At 47.6% G+C, this 26,630-nt stretch overlaps 1 protein-coding gene across 1 annotated transcript in view; it reads left to right on the forward strand.

Annotated features, from left to right (window-relative positions):
* LOC121547303 (glutamate receptor ionotropic, delta-1) overlaps nucleotides 1-26,630 on the forward strand; it is a 509,157-nt gene that overhangs the window by 425,471 nt on the left and 57,056 nt on the right. Inside the window, exons 7-8 of the mRNA XM_041858495.2 lie at nucleotides 1,725-1,886; nucleotides 5,303-5,422. Of these exons, the coding sequence (XP_041714429.1) occupies nucleotides 1,725-1,886; nucleotides 5,303-5,422 (282 nt within the window). The remainder of the gene's footprint in view (nucleotides 1-1,724; nucleotides 1,887-5,302; nucleotides 5,423-26,630) is intronic.

Raw genomic sequence — 26,630 nt, forward strand, 5'->3', positions numbered from 1 at the left:
ACACAGCTAACAGCAAGGCGGAGGAGAGGACTGAAGAGGGGTGACAGGGGCATGGGGAGAAAACATACAGAGAATGCTCCTTGTTGTTGTTCTTGCCTTCTCTAAGTGTCAGTGATGAAGAGATTTAGGTCCAGGGGGTTGGTATTGATGGGGACGTTGTAGCCAGTGTCGCTGTCCCAGTTATTCAGGTACATACTACCCAGCAGATGCAGTCAGCAGCCCAGCCTTAGTTAGCCCTGCCCAGCATTAGCCCTGCCTAGACTTAGTTAGCCCTGCCCTGCCCTGCCCAGCCTTAGCCCTGCCTAGACTTAGTTAGCCCTGCCCAGCCTTAGCCCTGCCCTGCCCAGCCTTAGCCCTGCCTAGACTTAGTTAGCCCAGCCTGGCTCATAGCTTTCCTTGAGGCTTCTACTCTGGCCACAGACTAGGGCAGACTGCTCTATGCATTACTACACTCTAGTAGGCCTGCACATTCTGGGCCTGATCCTCATCCATATGTCATGTTCATACTTGAAAATGACAAAAGGCATGATAATTACAACAGATGTAAGTTATCACAATCATATCATGATGATGGGTGAATGTATGCCATAGCCTATAGTATTATCTTGTGGATAGAGCTCCATGTTATTTAATGTTGCTATTCCAACATGGTAGAGAAGGGAGATGGCATGAATTGTCAGTGCAGATTATGTCATTATCATAGCCTAGTGTGATGTCTGTGTCTTTCATCTCTGAAACAGTTGGACCGCTCCGCTGCTTATTTGTCACTGTGCATTTAGTTTCTGCTCTATGGCGCTGGGTTGACTCTGACACTGGACTCACATCTGGTCAAGGGGGCTATTATGCTGTGTGTCAGTTTGATAGGGGGCGTGTGTGTATGTGTGTGTGTGCGTGCACTTGTCTTGCGGGCCTGTGTGCGTCATGCGCGTGTGTGTCTGTCTGCAAGTGTGCATGCATGTGTGTTTTGGGGGGGCTCATTTAGCCCAGCGGTTCCTGATGTCCCCAGCTGTGTCCCACTCCCAGTCACAGTGCCTTCTATTCCCGGAGGTCATTAGGATTAGCACCCCTTCACTCCCCATCAGAGCCAGAACAACATCTGTGGCGCTGCTTAGAGCAACAACAACAGGGCTCTGTTTATAAAGCTTTTCTAACCTTTGTTTATGCAGTACCTTTCCAAGTACTCATGATTCACAAACAGACAATACCCATTGGAAATCCTGGTCGTTTAAACACATCAGTCCTATCAAACACACCAACACTCCCAAATGGTGCAGCCTCAATTTTACAATGAATAAGTTGTGCATCAACAATGATTTAATCACATATACTGTAACTGTTTAACTGGTTTCCATGGTCTCCCATCTCTGTTGTGTGTGTTTTCAACAGAGATTCTAGAAATGTATTGTTTAATACCACATTTTATCAGTTTCTAGAATGACCAAGATGTTGATTTTTAGGCATGTTGCTATTTTAATTTTTAGTCGTTTAGCAGATGCTTTTATCCAGAGCGACTTACAGTTAGTGCATACATTATTTAATTTTTTCATACTGGCCCCCCATGGGAATCGAACCCACAACCCTGGCGTTGCAAGCGCCATGCTCTACCAACTGAGCTACACGGGGCCCATATGATGCCAATGTCCATTCTAGAGTTCTATATGTAATTCTATGCTGTTTTCTCCCTCCTCACTCTCTCTATGTGCCTGTGACTGTCTGTACTCCAGGTGTCCAACCTGTACCTGTATGACAGCGTGCTGGCGCTGGCCAATGCCTTCCACAGGAAGTTGGTGGACAGGAAGTGGCACAGCATGGCCAGTCTCAACTGCATCAAGAAGTCCACCAAGCCTTGGAACGGAGGCTGGTCCATGCTGGAGAACATCCAGATGGTACATTTAGTACACTTTAGTTCAGAACATGAACAATAACCTTTTTCTCTATATATACAGTATATTGATTGACTGTGATTGTGATTGTGAATGTGATTGATTGACTTTCATGCTGAATACTTGAAAGGTTGTTCAAGGAACATAAGTTGTGAATCCAATGTTTTTTGGAAGCAAAAGGGCTCAAGGCCGTGAAAATAGTATGAAACAGAAAAGAGTAAAATAAACTGCCATTGAATCTAATTCACTCTACATGTGTCACAACTGGAGGCGCACAGCTGTGGGAGATGCAGATGGTTGCCAGCCCTCGGCTTCCATGAAATTTCTGCTATTGCAATCCATATCTTCAGCACTGGAGCTATGGACTAGATTTGCACTGCAGAAACTTCTATGGTTTTTTGTGGCACTCATGGTTTTCGGGGCCCATTTTCCAAATGTGTTCTTTAGAGCAGCATTGGCAAACGTGTGTGTGGTGCCTGTGTGTGCTCTTCAATTCCATGCTCCTTTAATGTTCTATGAGCCACAGAGAGCTGTGGAGAGATATACAGTCAGGTCCAAAATTATTGGCACCACCCTTGATGAGTAAATAAGACTATCAAATAAATACAAATAAATAATAATAATAATAATATGGAACATTGTTATTATTTTATACTAATATAATCACTCAGAAAAGCAAAAGAGCCCCATAACATCAAAGATAAACCACCATATTAATTTTATTGTTTTTGCATAATGCATCCTTCTTTCGATGCAAAACTCACCACTGGTGTGCATGCCCAAAGAGCTCTATTTTCATGTCATCTGACCATAGCACCGGTTCCAATCCAAGTGCCAATGCCGTTTAGCAAACTCCAGGCGTTTGCGTTTGCTGGATTACATGAAAATTGAGCTCTTTGGCCATACACATCAGTGGTAAAATATGGTAGTGGATCATTAGTATTATGGTCCTGGGCCCTCTTGTCAAAGGGATAGTTCACTCAAATTACAAAATGACATTTTGGTTTCCTTACCCTCTAAGCCAGTGGTCACCAACCGGTCAGTCAATCTTCAAGGCATCCTTAGTCGATCACCAAACACTTCTGTAGAAAAACCAATGATAAAGCTGTGCACTCCTTCTTCTTTTTTTCTTTGTGTTGTGCTGTTGACGGTAGGTGCACTTGATTCAGAAGCCCTGCGCGCCGGGAAGGCAAAGTGTTCCCATTTTTAACCATGTAATTTGTTTGATGGGACAAATCCTCCTACCCGGTGGACCAGGAGAGCTGTGGCTAAATCAAGTGCGCCTACTGCGCTGGCCAATCGGAAAGCCCAAATCACTGTACCTACATTTTCCACGACCCCATAGCAAAGTTTGATACTAGCCTACGTGAGATTTTATGATGTTTAAAATCATGACCAGAAAGAGTCTGTCAAAGAATACAGCAAAGAGCTGCTGTTTTTCTGAGTGAGTTAATGTTTACGTTTTTATTCAGCACTGTCAACACTTTTACAAAACATAAAACGTGCTTCTTATTTTTATTAGCAGCTCGTCATGTCTATTTTAATATCGAGGAATATTTCATAGGAACAACATGAATTTGTGCTTGAGGCAGGAATAATGTGATGCGACTCGAGTTTCGCCATCAGGTGGAAGATGGTCTCTCTCTGGTCAGGGGTTTATTCATTCAGCCGATTCTGTTGCAAAACGTTTCTTAAACAGAAGCAAACAGAATGAAACGGGGAGGGACCTACCTGCATTTGTCCAAAATGAAATGATTTGCAACTGTTTGGCGGAATGAATACACCCCATTCTCATCTGAAGAAAGCAGAGAGCAGGGACCGTGAGAGGCAGACCCTCTGCTGCTCTCTCCCTCCGCTGAGACTGACCATCAGATGCAGGTACCATCAGCCCAGTAAAATAGAAAAGCAAATTATTTGCAAATTATTTCAATTTATGCTCAACTGTGCCTCGCAAGAGATACAAAAACGTATCTATTTTGTTTTCACAGCTAGAGTTTTGAAATATAATGTGGTCTGAGAACAACATTGGCAGGCCAAGCATAGTATGTATTAGGCCTACTGTATTAGACCTACTGCACAAACCTCATTCCTAAAGAACTGTTTTTATTAGGTTAATGTTGCAAGTCATGTTTAAAGAAAGATAATCTGAGCGGTAGATCCCGGCTTGCTTTTTGTCTGCAAAAGTGATCTTGACTCAGAAAAGGTTGGTGACCACTGCTCTAAGCAGTCTATGGACAAGGTATGACACCAATCAATGCTTTGGTTTAGTTTCCTTGGCACTGTTTGCACATGATAATGTTTTAGCATTTGTGACACAAATCCCATTCAAGTCACGGGACCAATATTAGCATTTGTCGCGCACCATGTCCAAATCATCCAAAAGTATCTAAAATTGTGAAGCTCAACAAAGTCGCTTATAGATAATGACTTGAATGAATTTGTGCCACATATACTAAAATGTTAGCGTGTGGAAACAGTGCCAGGTAAACTAAACTAAAGCATGAATTGCTGTCATTCCTTGTCCATAGAATGCTTACAGGGCAAGGAAACCAATGTGTAATTTTGTAATTTGGGTGAACTATCCCTTTAAGGTCAACGGCATCATGAACTTTACCCAGTACCAGGACATTTTTGCCAAAAACCTGGTTGCCTCTGTCAGGAGGCTGAAACCTGGCCGCAAGTGGATCGCAAGTGGATCGCAAGTGGATCGCAAGTGATTCTGGCCGCAAGACAATAACCCCATGCACAGATCCAAATCTACAAAGAAATAGCCACAAATTCAACATCAGTCTCTGGACTTGAACCCCATTTTAAACCTGGGTTTTGAATTGAAGAGAGCAGTCCATAAGCACAGACAAAGGATGTTAAGAATCTGGAAAGATTCTATATCTAAGATCCCTCCCAATGTTTTCTCCAATCTCATAAAACATTTTAGAAAAAGGCTCAATGCCGTTATCCTCACAAGATTAGTTATTGAAAACAGGGGTGTCAATATTTTTGACCCCTATCCACTTGAGGAAATACATGTATTACTCTTTCTCTGAGCAATTGTATTAGGATAAAATAATATAATTTCCCAATTTCTTTTGCGTACAATATAGCTCAGTATTTGGATTATTTATTTTATACAGTCTTTTTTGGTCATCTTTACCAAGGGTGCCAATAATTTTGGGCCTGACTGTATTTGTCTCAGAGACATTGGCCTGTCCCTAGCACAGTGACACTGGTTCAAACGTGCAAACTGATTCGATCACAATATTAATTGGCTTAGGGAGTGCACCGATTTCATTATGGACTTGATATTAAAGGACTTGTCATTGGACAGGTGGTCTTGTCATGACACTGTGAGACCTCACTCTCTCTATGAATTGAAACTATATTCTCTCTCTCTTTCTCCCTCCCTCTCTCTCCCCTCACAGGGACACATCACAGGTCTCACAGGAACGATGGATTTCAAAGCAAATGGATCCAATTCTCATGTCCAGTTTGAAATTCTGGGCACCAGCTTCAGCGAGACGTTTGGAAAAGATGTGAAAAGGGTGAGTATGATGATTCCGCTACTGATGTGCATTCCTCCTTTGCCTCAAGATGGCTGTAAGTCTGACAGATGTTTTTGAGTTTATTCTTCTCTATGCAGTTCTGAAGCTACGGACCTCTGTGGCACTACCCAGTGGTATTGCAGCACAGCAAGCCTCGACAAAGTAGTCAGTAAACAATTTCTTTAAAACAGAGGAGGTTATGGCCCATAAATTCCTGGCAGTGATTTCTGAGGTGTCTTGGGGTGGGTTTCTTAGCACACAGAATTCGGAGTGTGGAAACCCTGTGTAACATACTGCAGTCCTTGAGGCAAAGCATACACAAGAATCTGCCAGGATACTGTCAGTTGTTTCTTTAAATAGTACTGAGAAATGTAATATACTCTACAATATCTAGGTTATTTATACATTGATGGAAAAAACTAGGTTAACCGACATGATCGAAATTCTCTATGTAGGTCTGTATTCTATAATGCAAATTGTCATCAGTGGTGGAAAAAGTACCCAATTGTCATATTTGAGTAAAAGTAAAGATACCTTAACAGAAAATTACTCAAGTAAAAGTGAAAGTCACCCAGTAAAATACTACTTGAGTAAAAGTCTAAAAGTATTAGATTTTCAATATACTTAAGTATCAAAAGTAAAAGTATAAATCATTTCAAATTGCTTATATTAAGCAAACCAAAACGGCACAATTGTATTTTTTAAATTACCGATAGCCAGGGGCACACTACAACACTTCGTCATCATTTACAAAATAAACATTTGTGTTTAGTGAGTCCACCAGATCAGAGGTAGTAAGGATGACCAGGGATGTTCTCTTGATAAGTGTGAAAATGTGGCCATTTTCCTGTCCTGCTAAGCATTCAAAATGTAACGAGTACTTTTGGTGTCAGGGAAAATATATGGAGTAAACAGTACATTCTTTTTTTTAGGAATGTAGTGAAGTAAAAGTAAAAGTTGTCAAAAATATAAATAGTAAAGTACAGATACCCCCCAAAACTACTTAAGTAGTACTTTAAAGTATTTTTACTTAAGTACTTTACACCACTGATTGTCATATGCTAAGATGTGTTTTTCTTAACAAATATAGTAATAACATAATGCAATATTAATTTTCATGAATAAGTCCTAGTAAAACACATAAAGGGCATTATACACTGAGTATAGCAACATTAGGAACACATTCCTAATATTGAGTTGCACCGCCCCCTTTTGCCCTCAGAAAAGCCTGAATTCGTCGTGGCATGGACTCTACAAGGTGTCGAAAGCGTTCCACAGGGATGCTGGCCTATGTTGACTCAAATGCTTCCCACAGATGTGTCAAGTTGGCTGGATATCCTTTGGGTGGTGTACCATTCTTGATAAGCATGGGAAACTGTTGAGCGTGAAAACCCCAGCAGCGTTGGAGTTCTTGACACTCAATATTAGTGTTCGTAATTTTTTGTACGCTCAGTATATGTAAACACAGGAAAATCATGTTTTTGACTGCACTGGCCCTTTAAGCCATAAAAACTCCAATGAGTAGGCTACCATATAATAACATACTACTATTCTGCTGTGCTATTATTGCATTTCTATTGCACACATTATTTCAGCTAATGTAGTACTGTGCTTTTGCCGGCCTATTTCCTGCTCCCTAACATGAGTGGCCTGATCAAACACCAGTCAGTACAGTGGCTTAGGGAGCGCATGCCAATTGTCCTGTAATGACGACTGTAGGACAAGCAGCAACAGGGCCACAGTCAACACAGCTCACATTGTATATGGCCATGGAAGCACACACTGTAGGCTGTGTCTCAAATAATACCCTATATTCCCCATATAGGGCACTATTTTCGACAAGGGCCCTATTCAGAACCCTCTGTGGATCTAGTCAAAAGAAATGCACTATTTTGGGAATAGGGTATTAATTGAGACACAGACGCTGTCTGCTCCTCTGTCCCATTGGGGAGACTCCTCTGTGTCTCCTCAGTGAGTAGTGTATTATGCGGTTGCACTCTTATTCTGAGATGCCTTCACTGGCGCTTGCTGAGGAGGGTATAGCCATCATTAAAAGGAGGGACGCCTGTCAAATGTGAACGTCTCCATACGATGCCCAAATAACAATGCCATGCTCCATGACTGTGAGAAATGTCAGCCATTGCCCAATGGCGATTTGTCTTTGAATTGTTAGGGGTAAAGTGTCAAAGAGTACTGTGTGTAGTAAATAGCCTGGTTCCAAGTGCTTTTTTTCTTTATATATTTGTTATTTCATAACATTTTATAGGGTTTTCGTATTGGTTGGTTTGTGTAACTGTTTTGGTCCATCCATCATAGAGAATAAGGAGTAATATAAATTACGCGGAAGTGGAATGAGTCAGACCCGTGGTAATGAAGATTTAATCACCTGGCATCCCAACTTGAATTATGAACCCAGTGTATCACATTATGGCCATTAGGGTCCACGGGCCCACCGCCATAAGCCACAAGCACACACACACACACACACACACACACACACACACACACCCACAAGCACACACACACACACACACACCCACAAGCACACACACACACACACACACCCACAAGCACACACACACACACACACACACACACACACACACACACACACACACACACACACACACACACACACACACACACACACACACACACACACACACACACACACATACCCTCAAGCACACACACACACACCATGTTACTGTGGCTCCCCTTCCTCCCATGGACATTTATTATGTGTATTGAAAGGAAAGGACAGCTAATGGCACGTCAAGTGCACTCAGTCCTGTTGTTGTTGATTATTACTGGGCCGGGCTCCACCACTTTCCAATAAGCTAGGCTATTACCCCTGAGAAGAGATTCATATATTTAGCTAACTTAATCCTGCCCCTGGTATGGAGACTAATAGTCCTATATCTGTTGTTTGACATCCGTCACGTAACCTTAGAAAGTGTGAAGCGGTAAACATACTAAATGGTATAAGCCAGTGACCAAGCGGTTACATATGCTGAGAGGTTTTTAATGTTGTGTTACATGTTCCAAGCTGAAAATGTCTGTTTGGTTTCTTAATATATTCACATTCTCTTTATCTAAATCTCCATCTCCATCTGTACCTGTCGGCGCCTCTACCATGCTATATTTCACAAGGCAAACATTTCGCTCCGATGAAACGTCTCAAAGATTAGACCTAAATAGAGATTGAAATGTAATTCCCTATTTCTGTCTGTTGACTTCTCTCCCTTTTGACCACTCAATGCATCCCAAACATTCTGTTCTATTTCCGTCCTACCTTTCTATTTCTCTCCTACTGTTTTATTTATCTCCTCGTCTACCCTGCAGTATAAAGTTTCAGGCTTTGAGCTCGGCACTATTGTCGTTGAGTATAAATGAACACCCAAAACCTCTGTATTTGCTTAACACAAACCATTATTTGAATATATGATGTATCATGATGCATGTTGTTTACACCAATACGTGTTCACACATGCGCATAGACTGAGTGTACAAAACATTAGGAACACCTTCCTGATATTGAGTTGCAGCCCCTTTTGCCCTCAGAACAGCCTCAATTTTAAAAAAGAGGACTGAGCACGAACCCAGTTCTCATCGACGGGGCTGTAGTGGAACAGGTTGAGAGCTTCAAGTTCCTTGTTGTCCACATCACCAACAAACTATCATGGTCCAAACACACCAAGACAGTCGTGAAGAGGGCACGACAAAGCCTATTCCCCCTCAGGAGACTGAAAAGATTTGGCATGGGTCCTCAGATCCTCAAAAAAGTATACAGCTGCACCATCGAGAGCATCCTGACTGGTTGCATCACCGCCTGGTATGGCAACTGCTCGGCCTCCGACCGCAAGGCACTACAGAGGGTAGTGCGTACGGCCCAGAACATCACTAGGGCCAAGCTTCCTGCCATCCAGGACCTCTATACCAGGCGGTGTCAGAGGAAGGCCCTCAAAATTGTCAAAGACTCCAGGCACCCTACTCATAGACTGTTCTCTCTGCTACCGCACGGCAAGCGGTACCGGAGTGCCAAGTCTAGGTCCAAAAGACTTCTCAACAGCTACTACCCCCAAGCCATAAGACTCCTGAACAGCTAATCATGGCTACCCAGACTATTTGCATTTTTTTCTCAACACTTTTTTGCTGTTGTTTTATTTTACTTTTTTATTTAAAAATAAATGCATTGTTGGTTAAGGGCTGTAAGTAAACATTTCACTGTAATGTCTACACCTGTTGTATTCGGCGCATGTGGCCAATAACATTTGATTTGATTTGGAATTAATCAGGGCGTGGACTAAAAGGTGTCGAAAGCATTCCACAGGGATGCTGGCCCATGTTGACTCCAATGCTTCCCACAATTGTGTCAAGTTGGCTGGATGTCCTTTGGGTGGTGGACCATTTTTGATTCACATCGGAAACTGTCATCCAGCAGCGTTGCAGTTCTTGACACGCTCAAACCGGTGTGCCTGGCACCTACTGCCATACCCCATTCAAAGGCACTTAAATCTTTTGTCTTGCCAATTCACCCTCTGAATTGTCTCAAGGCTTAAAAATTATTCTTTAACCTGTCTCCTCCCTTTCATCTACACTGATTGAAGTGGATTTAACAGGAGACATCAATAAGGGATCCTAGCTTTCACCTGGATTATCCTGGTCAGTCTATGTCATGGAAAGAGCAGGTGTTCCTAATGTTTTGTAAACTCAGTGTATATGCTTAGTAATCCCAAGTGTTAAAGTTTAAGCTCGCAACAGTTGAGTGCAGGAAGGAAGGGAAGTGAAAGCCTCTGTAAGTGCTAACCATGAATTAGAAGCATTAGAATAGATGATGCGTCACGATGCACATTGCTTACAACAGTACATGTTTACACATACAGCATCTGCTTACCTATGTTTAGTAATCCCCAGTACTTGGTTCAAGCTTGGCAAGACCTTGCTAAATAGTGAAAATCACCCTAACATCCTCTCATTACCGTCATTAACCTTTCGGGATTGCGACTAGGCCATTAAGGCAGCAGACTAAGAGGGGTTAATGAGCTGACTAATAATTAGCCTCATTAATCTTCTATCTTTTAAAGTTATGACACTCACTACCAATGCATTCTCATTTCCCTAAGTAACGTGCAATAATGCTTATCCCTTTATTACAGTTGGATTGAAAAACTGAGCCGTACATTCAGAACAATAACGATGATTCAATACGAGGATTAGCACCGCCGTAATGAAAAACCACGCGGATAGAGTGTAGGAAACTGCCGTAATGCAAAAAAATATTAATAGATTCAGATAGCGCTTCAATTCTATTTAGCAGTCAATGGGTGTTTCTCAATATGCATACTACCGTGCTCCACACTTTTATGCTCCAAGTGCATTCTCCGAGGACGTTCTCTTGAGGACGTTCTTGTGATGACGAGAGTGTGGAGAATGCATAAAACATTTCATTTGAGAAGCACCCCCCCTACTGTATTACCTCACGCTGCACCTCCCCATTCACTGAACCTTATTCCAGGCAGGACAATGGCAACAATAGAGACGAAACAAGAAATACACACAGCAAACGTTTAATTTCATAATTATCAGCTAGATATATGTGAATCGTGATCTAGCTAGCCAGCTAGCTAGTTAAACAGGCAAAATGACCTAAAACTGAGTCTATTTGTACGTGGCTGCATCATATTTCTTTGCATTCTTTCCGTTGAAGCTTGCATCGATGCATGCTTCAAAATATGTACAAATGGAGTATGCGTTCGAGAGGTGCCGTCTGTCACGGTGTTAGAAATGGTGAGGTGTGGAATCAGGCGCAGAAGCAGATGTACAGTCCAACAAGACTTTACTAGCGAGTGCAAAATAATCCAAAAACGGCCAGAGGCCAACAGACGCACACAGGCGTCAAAACGAGCGCACAAACACAGGGCGCAAAAACTCTCCTCAACCGAGGAGGAAGTAAATCGTAACTGGCGTACCGAAACACTGGTAACGCACAAACACCTGACACGAAACAATTACACACAACACTACACTAACAACAAGGAAACTAAATAGGGTGCTTAATGAGACATAACACAAGACAGGTGTGGCTAACAGACAAAACTAATCAAACAGGAAACATAGAACATGCAACGGTGGCAGCTAGAATTCCGGAGACGACGAACGCCGAAACCTGCCCGAACAAGGGAGAGAGGCAGCCTCGGCCGAAACCGTGACAGTACCCCCTTGACGCGGCTCCAGACGTGCGCCGACTCCGGCCTTGGGGACGACCCGGAGGACGTGGAGCAGGGCGCGTCGGATACCCCCGATGGAATTCCGTCAGGAGCGACGGGTCCAAAATGTCTCTCCTCGGCACCCAGCACCGCTCCTCCGGACCGTACCCCTCCCACTCCACTAGATACTGAAGACCCCCATCCGACGTCTCGAATCCAAGATGGACCTCACGGAGTACGCCGGTGCCCCTCGATGTCCAATGGGGCGGGGGGAGTCTCCCCTATCTCATTTTCTTGGAGCGGGCCCGCTACCACCGGCCTGAGAAGGGACACATGGAACGAGGGGGTTAATACACTTATACTCCACAGGTAGCTGTAATCTATAACATACCTCGTTCAACCTTCTCAGGACTTTAAATGGCCCTACAAACCGCCCGACCCAGTTTCCGACAGGGCAGGCGGAGGGGCAGGTTTCTGGTAGAGAGCCAGACTCGATCACCAGGTGCGTACACCGGTCCCTCACTGCGGTGGAGATCAGCGCTCGCCTTCTGACGTCGGAGGGCCCGCTGCAGGTGGACGTGTGCAGCGTTCCAAGTCTCCTCCGAGCGCCGCGCCCACTCATCCACCACAGGAGCCTCGATCTGGCTCTGCTGCCAGGGTGCCAGAACCGGCTGGTAACCTAACACACATTGAAATGGAGTCAGGTTAGTGGAGGAATGGCGTAGGGAATTCTGGGCCATCTCGGCCCAGGGAACGTACCTTGACCACTCCTCCGGCCGGTCCCGGCAGTATGTTCTGAGAAACCTACCCACATCCTGGTTTACGCTGTTCCACCTGCCCATTACTCTCCGGGTGGTACCCCGAGGTGAGGCTCACCGAGACCCCCAACCGCTCCATAAACGCTCTCCAGACTCTGGAGGTGAATTGGGGACCCCGATCAGCCACAATGTCCTCGGGTACCCCGTGAGTGCCGGAACACATGGGTGAACAGTGCCTCGGCAGTTTGTAGGGCAGTAGGAAGACCCGGCATGGGGAGCAAACGACAGGCCTTAGAGAACCGGTCCACAACGACCAGGATGGTAGTATTACCTTGGGGGAGGGGAAGGTCTGTTATAAAGTCCACAGAGAGGTGGGACCATGGTCGTTGTGGAACGGGCAGGGGTAGCAACTTACCCCTAGGCAGATGTCTAGGCGCCTTACACTGGGCGCACACCGAGCAGGAGGAAACATAAACCCTCACATCCCTTGCCAACGTGGGCCACCAGTACTTGGCACTAAGACAGTGCACTGTCCGGCCGATACCCGGATGTCCAGAGGAGGGTGACGTGTGAGCCCAATAGATCAATCGATCCCGAACCTCGAGCGGAACGTACCTCCGACCCTCCGGGCACTGTGGTGGACTAGGTCGGTGCGTACGCCCGCTCGAGTTCAGCATCGACCTCCCACACTACCGGTGCCACCAGACACGACTCAGGCAGTATGGGAGTGGGCTCCACGGACCTCTCCTCCGTGTCATACCGCCGAGACAGCGCATCTGCCTTACCATTCTGTGACCCAGGGATGTACGTGATCTTAAAAGTGAACCTGGTCAAGAACATACTCCATCTTGCCTGGCGAGGTTCAGCCTCCTCGCCGCCCGGATGTACTCCAGGTTACGGTGGTCCGTCAAAATGAGGAAAGGGTGTTGAGCCCCCTCAAGCCAGTGCCTCCACACCTTTAGAGCCTGTACCACGGCTAACAGCTCCCTGTCCCCTACGTCATAGTTCCGCTCCGCCGGACTGAGCTTCTTAGAATAAAAAGCACAGGGGCGGAGTTTAGGTGGCGCGCCAGACCGTTGTGAAAGCACGGCTCCTAAACCGGCCTCTGACGCGTCCACCTCTACCTGGAACGGCAAAGAGGGATCCGGATGCGCCAGCACCGGGGCCGAGGTAAACAGGTCCTTCAGCCTCCCAAACGCCCTGTCCGCCTCGGCCGACCACTGCAGACGCACCGGACCCCCTTCAAAAGAGACGTGATGGGAGCTGCCACCTGTCCAAAACCCCGGATAAACCTCCTGTAGTAATTTGCAAACCCCAAAAACTGCTGCACCTCCTTCACAGTGGTTGGTGTTTGCCAATTACGCACGGCCGACACCCGGTCTACCTCCATCTTCACCCCTGACGCAGACAACTGATAACCCAAAAAGGAGACCGACTCCTGGAAAAACAGACACTTCTCTGCCTTCACATACAGGTCGTGCTCCACCAGCCTCCGCAACACTCTACGCACCAGGGCCACATGCTCGACACGGGTAGGCGAGTACACGAGAATGTCATCAATGTACACAACCACCCCCTGCCCCTGCATGTCCCTGAAGATCTCATCCACGAATGATTGGAAAACTGACGGAGCGTTCATCAACCCGTATGGCATGACCAGATACTCGTAATGGCCCGAGGTGGTACTAAAGGCTGTCTTCCATTCATCACCCTCCCTGATGCGCACCAAGTTGTACGCGCTCCTGAGATCTAATTTAGTGAAGAAACGCGCCCCATGCAACGACTCAGTCATGGTCGCAATCAGCGGGAGTGGATAACTGTACTTCACCGTAATCTGATTGAGACCACGGTAATCGATGCACGGGCGCAAACCACCATCCTTTTTCTTCACAAAAAAGAAACTCGAGGACGCAGGAGAAGTGGAAGACCGTATGTATCCTTGTCTCAGAGATTCGTCTATGTAAATCTCCATAGCTTTCTTCTCCTTCTGAGACAGAGGATACACATGGCTCCGTGGGAGCGCAGCTCCTGCCTGGAGGTCTATCGCACAATCTCCCTGCCTATGGGGTGGCAACCGCGTCGCCCTCGCCTTACTAAACGCAATAGCCAAATCCCCATACTCAGGGGGAACGTGCAATGCGGGCACCTGGTTTGGACTCTCCACCGAGGTAGCCCCTACGGAAACGCCCAAACATCTACCCACACACTGAGCAGACCACTCCATCAGAGCCCTCTCCTGCCACGAAATAGCTGGGTTATGGGTACTCAACCAGGGCATGCCCAGCACCACCGGATACGCAGGAGAATCAATCAGGAACAGCTGAATCATCTCCTGATGATCCCCCTGCGCACACATCCTAAGTGGCGCCGTGACCTCCTGATTAAGCCCGTACCCAACGGACCACTATCTAGGGCATCAACGGGGGAAAGGAACATCAACAGAAACAAGGGGAATCCCTAACGCTAAACAAAACTTTTTATCAATAAAATTCCCAGCCGCGCCTGAATCTACCAGCGCCTTATGCTGGGAATGAGGTGCTACCTGTGGAAAACGCACAGGCATCCAAAAATGGGCAACAGTGAGCTCTGGGTGAGTGGGGGCGCCTACTCACCTGGAGGGAATCCCCAGTGCGGGACCTGTCGTCATCCTCCCTAGGAGGCCATCCCCAGCACCTAGCCGCGGTGTGTCCTCCCGACCACAGTTGGTGCAGTGGATGGACCCCCCTAACCAACCGACTCCTCCTCTCTCTAGCGCCAGCGCCCGAGCTCCATAGGACACGGCTCGGAGGCGCTGGAGGGTGAAATGGACGTACCCCCTCAGGACGTCCGCGGGTGGCCAATAGGTTATCCAGCCTGATGGACATGTCGACCAGCTGGTCGAAAGAGAGACTGGTGTCCCTACAAGCCAGCTCCCGACGGACGTCCTCTCGTAGGCTACATCTGTATAGATCGACGAGGGCCCGCTCATTCCACCCTGCATCTGCCGCTAGAGTACGGAATTCAAAGCGAATTCTTGGGCACTCCTCCTCCCCTGCCGGAGGAAGACCAGACGCTCCCCGCCGCTTTCCCCTCCGGGGATGGTCAAACACCGCCTTGAAGCGGCGGGAGAACTCGTTGTAGGTGATAGTCTCGGCGTCGATCTTCCTCCACTCCGCGTTGGCCCACTCCAACGCCTTCCCGGACAGGCAGGAGATCAGGGCGGACACGCTCTCATGCCCCGAGGGTGCCGGGTGTACGGTGGCCAGGTACAGCTCCACCTGGAGGAGGAATCCCTGACACCCAGCCGCGGTTCCGTCGTAGGCCCTCGGGAGAGAGAGTCGGATTCCTCGGGGTTCTGGCGCTGGAATGGGCGGACTGGCCGATGGTGCTGGCAGGGAGGGAGGTGGTGGAGGCGCTCCCCAGCCTCGGAGCGTGGTGATCACCTCCTGCAGGGCGGTCCCCATCTGCTGTATCTGGTCCTGTTGTTCCCGAACCTGGACCTCCAGTCTCGTCGGGGCTGCTTCGGCTCCTGCTGATTCCATGTCAAGGGTGTGTAATTCTGTCACGGTGTTAGAAATGGTGAGGTGTGGAATCAGGCGCAGAAGCAGATGTACAGTCCAACAAGACTTTACTAGCGAGTGCAAAATAATCCAAAAACGGCCAGAGGCCAACAGACGCACACAGGCGTCAAAACGAGCGCACAAACACAGGGCGCAAAAACTCTCCTCAACCGAGGAGGAAGTAAATCGTAACTGGCGTACCGAAACACTGGTAACGCACAAACACCTGACACGAAACAATTACACACAACACTACACTAACAACAAGGAAACTAAATAGGGTGCTTAATGAGACATAACACAAGACAGGTGTGGCTAACAGACAAAACTAATCAAACAGAAAACATAGAACATGCAACGGTGGCAGCTAGAATTCCGGAGACGACGAACGCCGAAACCTGCCCGAACAAGGGAGAGAGGCAGCCTCGGCCGAAACCGTGACAGTACCCCCCCCCTTGACGCGCGGCTCCAGACGTGCGCCGACTCCGGCCTTGGGGACGACCCGGAGGACGTGGAGCAGGGCACGTCGGATACCCCCGATGGAATTCCGTCAGGAGCGACGGGTCCAAAATGTCTCTCCTCGGCACCCAGCACCGCTCCTCCGGACCGCCCTCCCACTCCACTAGATACTGAAGACCCCCATCCGACGCCTCGAATCCAAGATGGACCTCACGGAGTACGCCGGTGCCCCCTCGATGTCCAATGGGGGCGGGGGAGTCTCCCCTATCTCATTTTCTTGGAGCGGGCCCGCTACCACCGGCCTGAGAAGGGACACATGGAACGAGGGGTTAATACACTTATACTCCACAGGTAGCTGTAATCTATAACATACCTCGTTCAACCTTCTCAGGACTTTAAATGGCCCTACAAACCGCCGACCCAGTTTCCGACAGGGCAGGCGGAGGGGCAGGTTTCTGGTAGAGAGCCAGACTCGATCACCAGGTGCGTACACCGGTCCCTCACTGCGGTGGAGATCAGCGCTCGCCTTCTGACGTCGGAGGGCCCGCTGCAGGTGGACGTGTGCAGCGTTCCAAGTCTCCTCCGAGCGCCGCGCCCACTCATCCACCACAGGAGCCTCGATCTGGCTCTGCTGCCAGGGTGCCAGAACCGGCTGGTAACCTAACACACATTGAAATGGAGTCAGGTTAGTGGAGGAATGGCGTAGGGGAATTCTGGGCCATCTCGGCCCAGGGAACGTACCTTGACCACTCCTCCGGCCGGTCCCGGCAGTATGTTCTGAGAAACCTACCCACATCCTGGTTTACGCGTTCCACCTGCCCATTACTCTCCGGGTGGTACCCCGAGGTGAGGCTCACCGAGACCCCCAACCGCTCCATAAACGCTCTCCAGACTCTGGAGGTGAATTGGGGACCCCGATCAGCCACAATGTCCTCGGGTACCCGTAGTGCCGGAACACATGGGTGAACAGTGCCTCGGCAGTTTGTAGGGCAGTAGGAAGACCCGGCATGGGGAGCAAACGACAGGCCTTAGAGAACCGGTCCACAACGACCAGGATGGTAGTATTACCTTGGGAGAGGGGAAGGTCTGTTATAAAGTCCACAGAGAGGTGGGACCATGGTCGTTGTGGAACGGGCAGGGGTAGCAACTTACCCCTAGGCAGATGTCTAGGCGCCTTACACTGGGCGCACACCGAGCAGGAGGAAACATAAACCCTCACATCCCTTGCCAACGTGGGCCACCAGTACTTGGCACTAAGACAGTGCACTGTCCGGCCGATACCCGGATGTCCAGAGGAGGGTGACGTGTGAGCCCAATAGATCAATCGATCCCGAACCTCGAGCGGAACGTACCTCCGACCCTCCGGGCACTGTGGTGGACTAGGGTCGGTGCGTAACGCCCGCTCGAGTTCAGCATCGACCTCCCACACTACCGGTGCCACCAGACACGACTCAGGCAGTATGGGAGTGGGCTCCACGGACCTCTCCTCCGTGTCATACCGCCGAGACAGCGCATCTGCCTTACCATTCTGTGACCCAGGGATGTACGTGATCTTAAAAGTGAACCTGGTCAAGAACATACTCCATCTTGCCTGGCGAGGGTTCAGCCTCCTCGCCGCCCGGATGTACTCCAGGTTACGGTGGTCCGTCAAAATGAGGAAAGGGTGTTGAGCCCCCTCAAGCCAGTGCCTCCACACCTTTAGAGCCTGTACCACGGCTAACAGCTCCCTGTCCCCTACGTCATAGTTCCGCTCCGCCGGACTGAGCTTCTTAGAATAAAAAGCACAGGGGCGGAGTTTAGGTGGCGCGCCAGACCGTTGTGAAAGCACGGCTCCTAAACCGGCCTCTGACGCGTCCACCTCTACCTGGAACGGCAAAGAGGGATCCGGATGCGCCAGCACCGGGGCCGAGGTAAACAGGTCCTTCAGCCTCCCAAACGCCCTGTCCGCCTCGGCCGACCACTGCAGACGCACCGGACCCCCTTCAAAAGAGACGTGATGGGAGCTGCCACCTGTCCAAAACCCCGGATAAACCTCCTGTAGTAATTTGCAAACCCCCAAAAACTGCTGCACCTCCTTCACAGTGGTTGGTGTTTGCCAATTACGCACGGCCGACACCCGGTCTACCTCCATCTTCACCCCTGACGCAGACAACTGATAACCCAAAAAGGAGACCGACTCCTGGAAAAACAGACACTTCTCTGCCTTCACATACAGGTCGTGCTCCACCAGCCTCCGCAACACTCTACGCACCAGGGCCACATGCTCGACACGGGTAGGCGAGTACACGAGAATGTCATCAATGTACACAACCACCCCTGCCCCTGCATGTCCCTGAAGATCTCATCCACGAATGATTGGAAAACTGACGGAGCGTTCATCAACCCGTATGGCATGACCAGATACTCGTAATGGCCCGAGGTGGTACTAAAGGCTGTCTTCCATTCATCACCCTCCCTGATGCGCACCAAGTTGTACGCGCTCCTGAGATCTAATTTAGTGAAGAAACGCGCCCCCATGCAACGACTCAGTCATGGTCGCAATCAGCGGGAGTGGATAACTGTACTTCACCGTAATCTGATTGAGACCACGGTAATCGATGCACGGGCGCAAACCACCATCCTTTTTCTTCACAAAAAGAAACTCGAGGACGCAGGAGAAGTGGAAGACCGTATGTATCCTTGTCTCAGAGATTCGTCTATGTAAATCTCCATAGCTTTCTTCTCCTCCTGAGACAGAGGATACACATGGCTCCGTGGGAGCGCAGCTCCTGCCTGGAGGTCTATCGCACAATCTCCCTGCCTATGGGGTGGCAACCGCGTCGCCCTCGCCTTACTAAACGCAATAGCCAAATCCCCATACTCAGGGGGAACGTGCAATGCGGGCACCTGGTTTGGACTCTCCACCGAGGTAGCCCCTACGGAAACGCCCAAACATCTACCCACACACTGAGCAGACCACTCCATCAGAGCCCTCTCCTGCCACGAAATAGCTGGGTTATGGGTACTCAACCAGGGCATGCCCAGCACCACCGGATACGCAGGAGAATCAATCAGGAACAGCTGAATCATCTCCTGATGATCCCCCTGCGCACACATCCTAAGTGGCGCCGTGACCTCCCTGATTAAGCCCGTACCCAACGGACCACTATCTAGGGCATCAACGGGGAAAGGAACATCAACAGAAACAAGGGGAATCCCTAACGCTAAACAAAACGTTTTATCAATAAAATTCCCAGCCGCGCCTGAATCTACCAGCGCCTTATGCTGGGAATGAGGTGCTACCTGTGGAAAACGCACAGGCATCCAAAAATGGGCAACAGTGAGCTCTGGGTGAGTGGGGCGCCTACTCACCTGGAGGGAATCCCCAGTGCGGGACCTGTCGTCATCCTCCCTAGGAGGCCATCCCCAGCACCTAGCCGCGGTGTGTCCTCCCCGACCACAGTTGGTGCAGTGGATGGACCCCCTAACCAACCGACTCCTCCTCTCTCTAGCGCCAGCGCCCCCGAGCTCCATAGGACACGGCTCGGAGGCGCTGGAGGGTGAAATGGACGTACCCCCTCAGGACGTCCCGCGGGTGGCCAATAGGTTATCCAGCCTGATGGACATGTCGACCAGCTGGTCGAAAGAGAGACTGGTGTCCCTACAAGCCAGCTCCCCGACGGACGTCCTCTCGTAGGCTACATCTGTATAGATCGACGAGGGCCCGCTCATTCCACCCTGCATCTGCCGCTAGAGTACGGAATTCGAAAGCGAATTCTTGGGCACTCCTCCTCCCCTGCCGGAGGAAGACCAGACGCTCCCCGCCGCTTTCCCCTCCGGGGATGGTCAAACACCGCCTTGAAGCGGCGGGAGAACTCGTTGTAGGTGATAGTCTCGGCGTCGATCTTCCTCCACTCCGCGTTGGCCCACTCCAACGCCTTCCCGGACAGGCAGGAGATCAGGCGGACACGCTCTCATGCCCCGAGGGTGCCGGGTGTACGGTGGCCAGGTACAGCTCCACCTGGAGGAGGAATCCCTGACACCCAGCCGCGGTTCCGTCGTAGGCCCTCGGGAGAGAGAGTCGGATTCCTCGGGGTTCTGGCGCTGGAATGGGCGGACTGGCCGATGGTGCTGGCAGGGAGGGAGGTGGTGGAGGCGCTCCCCAGCCTCGGAGCGTGGTGATCACCTCCTGCAGGGCGGTCCCCATCTGCTGTATCTGGTCCTGTTGTTCCCGAACCTGGACCTCCAGTCTCGTCGGGGCTGCTTCGGCTCCTGCTGATTCCATGTCAAGGGTGTGTAATTCTGTCACGGTGTTAGAAATGGTGAGGTGTGGAATCAGGCGCAGAAGCAGATGTACAGTCCAACAAGACTTTACTAGCGAGTGCAAAATAATCCAAAAACGGCCAGAGGCCAACAGACGCACACAGGCGTCAAAACGAGCGCACAAACACAGGGCGCAAAAACTCTCCTCAACCGAGGAGGAAGTAAATCGTAACTGGCGTACCGAAACACTGGTAACGCACAAACACCTGACACGAAACAATTACACACAACACTACACTAACAACAAGGAAACTAAATAGGGTGCTTAATGAGACATAACACAAGACAGGTGTGGCTAACAGACAAAACTAATCAAACAGGAAACATAGAACATGCAACGGTGGCAGCTAGAATTCCGGAGACGACGAACGCCGAAACCTGCCCGAACAAGGGAGAGAGGCAGCCTCGGCCGAAACCGTGACACCGTCCGTGCTCCGTATCATATACTTTGATTTGGACTCATACTCCGACCCTCCCGTGCTCCAATTTGTGTGCTCGGAGCACGGTAGTATGCATTTTGAGAAACAGCCAATATTTATCTGTTGAAAAATTAAGCTGTGATGTCACTGGTAGGCTAACAGCGTGAGTCTAGTATTGCATGCAGAAGTGCTTTTGGCTTTAGTGTTGCAAGTAGAATTCACATCACGCAATTACGTGCTTTGTAGCAACTAGGCTAGCAGGTACAATGCAGTGTGGTTTACTAGAGCTGTATGGAGCAGATAGGTCAGTGTTGCCTCTTGTCTGCATTGTGGGGACTCCCTACTGGGAGAGATAGTACAACACAACATGGCTCAGCCACAGAGCAAAAGTGGATCCCACTGGTGGTTCTAGGCCTGGTGATTAAATCTCGACCAGGACAGAGAGGTGTAATCTCCGTTGGTTTGACACAGTGATAACGTTTTTTATTGGGGTTAAAGTAGAGGGGGAGAGAGGGATGGGAGGCACCATTGTGTCAGACGGTCTCTTTACATAGGTGTCTTCTTGGTCTTTCAATGGAGAAATGGAGATAGGGATCCATCAGTGGGCTATTTCAAATATGGAAAGGGCTTATCGCCTTGTAGCACAGCTTTGATAAGGTTTACAGGGATCCTCCAGGCTCTCAGGCCTGATAGGCTTGTTACTGTGGCGGCTCTGCCCAGCAACAACCAAAACATACAGGTAGATGTGCATCCCTTTTCTGGAGCAGAGCTGAATTACACAGACAGTCATTTGGAACATAATGGGATTAGGCTGAATATAAGTCCTTCTGAAATGAGTCCATTACAAAGGAGAAGAACCCCTAACAATAACAATTTGCTATTCAGAAATCCCAAGTAATATACGTAAAATAATGACATGGGATATTGTTGATTTTGCTTTTCACTGTTAGTCCCTAGTGATATTTCGTGATTTCTTGATGAGTTGAGCTAGGTCTGAACATTGTAACCTGGATTGGTTTGTGGTTCTTTGAAAAGAAATGAGAGCCTGATAATTAGTTTAAATTCAATGTAATACATGTGATATTGAACATCTCTGATAAATTCAAATGTAAATCTGCAATAATTTGTGTTGCAGTAATTAGGGATAAATAAACAACGCATCCAGGCCGCATCTGTTGATGGTGGCAGTATTGTTATTTTTCCTCCCCCGCCTGCATTTAAATGAACAAAGCATCACCAGCGTTCTAATAATTTCAATTCTTGCCACACACTAATTACACTTAGTTGGCAATGCTTTTCTTTGAACTGTCTCCAGAGATTAAACTTTCTGGGGAGATTCAAAGATCAGAGACAGACAGTGTAATAATGAAATACACAGGAGAGGATTCAACAAGAATACACCATTCCATCAACAGTAGTTTCTTAGTCTTCTGAGAGTAGTTTCTGGATGCTTTCCAAAGAGGTGGAGAGCAGAGTTGATGTTCTTCTTTAAGCCTATGCTTTCTATAGCTAGAAATTAAGGCGCACTGCCTGATTACATTGTTAGAGAAGGCTGGGGGTTTATAAACATTGATGGAAGAGAACATCAATTAAATGGTTGTGCTTTACTCTCTCCGCCTAGGCTCAGAGCATGACTGAGTTGAGCCACATTGTACCTGATGATGCAAACCTAAGCAGCGCTGCCACATGGTTAAGGGAGGCATTTAATCATTCACTACTGGTTAGTCTCTTGTAAACAAACATGGTATAACCAACACTGACATAGCCTGTCTATTTCTATTAACTATGAATTACAAATCTAGTGATTTCCAACAATTAAAATCTATTCATAACTTCCCCTTTCGTTTTATGAAATCATTACACATTCATCCAGACTATCTTCTCTGTCATAGCAGTAATCCATCAAAACCTCAATGTCATTTTGATCACCCATTTGCCAGCGGGCGTGTGATACAGTGATGTGCAGTACAGCTATCCTGACAGATAGTCACACCAGTACCCTTTTAGCCTCGAGCATTTTTTAGATCATCTCTGTGAAAGGACATGTATTCGGGACGGGCACAGCAGGTGTGAAGTGGAGGCAAGTGGGGGCATTTAGCTCTGTCACTCACTCAAAGCAACGCCACAGTTGACTGAGAGGCCTGACATTTTTACAAAGGGAAGAGGGATGGAAGCGCATGCTTGGCGATGCATTGACCCACCATTGATCTGTCCACCTTTAGGACAGGATGAGCTTCCATCCCTCAGAGACTAGTTCCTCTCTAGGTTTCTTCCTAGGTTCCTGCCTTTCTAGGGAGTTTTTCCTAGCCACTTTATAAGTACTTTATGACAACTGCTGATGTAAAAAGGGCTTTATGAATACATTTGATTGATTGTCTGGGCTGTATGTCTGACCTGACTGCTGCTCAGAAAGAGTGTTCCCTGTGGGCTAGGATAGCAGTCTAAAGGCGTCAGCATGCTTCAGTTCAGTGAATGACAACAAAGACTTTATTGAAGAATCCCTACTGTTGACCAATCACAGACGAAGGGGCGTGGACTTTGGCTCTGAACTTGCCTCCAGAAAAAATGTGAGTGCCCGAACAACCGAAAAAACCCTGATCGAAGTCCAAAACGAACAAAAACATCACAAAGTCGTCATAGTATATGCACAAACTCTACCAAACTGTTTCGGCTGGGAAGCATGCGGACGACTTAAGCCGCTGCCTCCAGATCACATATCAGCATGGGTTCCAATCCAGCCCTCTGCTAATTTAGCACACTCTCCTCTATATTCCTTCTCGACCTCTGTCCTATCCAATGAAACAAAAAATATGTTTTCTTTAAAGAAAAAGAAAACAGAGCGCTCCCCTACAATAGGAGGATATGGGACTTCCTGTAGAACAGGAAAGAGTACTATCATGGCCATACTGAGAGTCAGTGGTGTCAAGTACAATGCTAGGGGCTAATGATGACCATTGACCACTAAGCAATTGGCACCCGAAAAGCTAGCGGAACTGACTTTCCTCTCAAAACATAAGGGTACATTATGAAATTATATTCTGAGATTCTATGTGCACAGTTCATCATGATTTCTGTTCAAACAGCTGTTAGAACCCTAGAATTTGACACGACATCACAGGGTCACAGTTGAGTTACCTTCCGAGGCAGAAACCATGATCCATTCATGTGCAGGATTGACATGTACCCGGGTCGATATAGATAAAGTTCAACATTGTGGGTCACAATGAAAGCCATATATAAAACTCAATTGAAAAGTGACCCATCCGCTCTGGTTTGATGATTTATGCTGTTTCCTTACCACCCTTATTATGAGGTCTTCTTTGTGGTTGAGGCCTGACTTTGAGGCTGGGGTTGGAATAGATATTGACTTTATACTGTGAGACTGTCATGGGTTTAAAGCAGTAGGCTACAGAGCCACTGATTTCTCTATGGTTTTCTATCGCTGTTTTGTTTCTGTTTACTGAGATCATGTATTTTTTCTTCAAGAAAACTAACTTATTTTGATGAATAAGTTGCAGTTTGTAATGTGAATGCAGGGCATGCATGACAAAATAAATGTGTCTTGATGCCAATAACACATTTGTAAAGTGAATCCCTCAAAATGTGATACACTTTAAAAAGCAGCTGATTTAATTTAAAATATATCATTTTCCCTGTGTCTCTGGCTTGGAGAGTTAATTGTTTCAATTAATTAAAGAAAGAAAATAATCATAATCATAATCACAGAGGTACAGTAGTAAGCTACAGTTTCATTAGTTGCCATAGTAGTTTCGACTTCCTAGAGGAGAGCTCAAACATCTAAATATGGTTTTAACAATTCCATGGTTTTTGGTACTGCTGGAGGCCCTAATGTGCATAAATCCCTAATGACTTAGAGATCACCAAGAGGACAGCTGAGAATATCTGCATCGGAAAAATTGTCTTCTCTCTGGCCTCAGGCTGCTCATAGGGAAGCAATATTTTCATAGTTAGCCTTTCATTATAGGCCTTGGAGGCTACAGTAGCTCAGTCACATTCATCCTGCTGAAAAGGAGTAAATGAGTATATAAAGAAAGCACAGAACACTTTACATTTAAGATGGTTACCATGACGACACACACGGTGATGTTTTCACTGACTGTTGAAATTGATGGTAATATACACTAACCTGCCAGTTTATTAGGTACACCCATCTATTACCAGGTCGGACTCCCCTTTGCCTCCAGAACAGCCTGAATTCTTCCCAGCCGTGACAAGGATCAATGACTTGTGCATTCCGAGATGTCGTTCTGTTTGTGGCCCGCCTGTTATCTTGCACGATTCTTGCCATTCTCCTTCGACCTCTCTCATCAACGAGCTGTTTTTGCCCACAGGACTGCTGCCGACTGGATGTTTTTTGTTTGTCGCACCATTCTAGGTAAACCCTAGACACAGTCGTACGTGAAAAGCCCAGGAGGGCGGCCTTTTCTGAGATACTGGATCCGTTGCGCCTGGCACCGATGATCAAACCACACTCAAAGTCGCTTAGGTCACTCGTTTTGCCCATTCTAACTGAATGCCTCGATGCCTGTCAGCCTGCTTTATATAAGAAGCCACGGCCACTTGACTCACTGTCTGTAGGAGCGCTCCATTTTCGTGAACGGGGTGGTGTACCTAATAAACAGTGTGTATTGTGCTCTAATATACACTGAATGTACAAACATTAAGAACACCTTCCTAATATTGAGTTGCCCCCCCCCTTTTGCCCTCAGAAAAGCCTCAATTCGTTGGGGCATGGACTCTACAAGGTGTCGAAAGCGTTCCACATGGATACTGGCCAATGTTGACTCCAATGCTTCCCATAATTGTGTAAAGTTGGCTGGATGTCCTTTGGGTGGTGGAGCATTCTTGATACACACAGGAAAAACCCAGCAGCGTTGCAGTTCTTGACACAAACCGGTGTGCCTGGCACCTACTACCATAACCCCTTCACAGGCACTTAAGTATTTTGTCTTGCCCATTCACCCTCTGAATAGCACACATACACAATCCATGTCTCAATTGTCTCAAGGCTTAAAAATCCTTCTCCTCCCCATCATCTACACTGATTGAAGTGGATTAAAGTGACATCGATAAGGGATCATAGCTTTCACCTGGATTCCCCTAGTCAGCCTATGTAATTGATGTTAATGTTTTGTGCACTGAGTGTAGTTCAGTTAACATCTTTAGAGTGACTGCATGTGTAGGGCTTATATCTGAGTGTATGTGTATTTGTATCTCCCTTTGCTTGTTTATGTTTGTATACTGCATGCCTCTATGCTTTGGAGTGCTGTAAAATAGCAATTATCCTACATGGTACGTTTAATAGCGTAATTATGACGGCAGGCTGAAGATTAAGTTGGTTATTAGCTGTTATTAATCTGAGGGTTAATCTTCAAAATCAGGTCATTTATTATCATTCTTTCAAAAGAAAGTGGCCTGTTTTTATTGGACTGGATTGTGTTTATTGAAATTTGAATGTGTGTCACATCATTGTGTGAAATTGTTCATAAAATTATATGAGT

This window comes from Coregonus clupeaformis, chromosome 31 (genome assembly GCF_020615455.1).
Source record: "Coregonus clupeaformis isolate EN_2021a chromosome 31, ASM2061545v1, whole genome shotgun sequence".
Taxonomy (NCBI): Eukaryota; Metazoa; Chordata; class Actinopteri; order Salmoniformes; family Salmonidae; genus Coregonus; species Coregonus clupeaformis.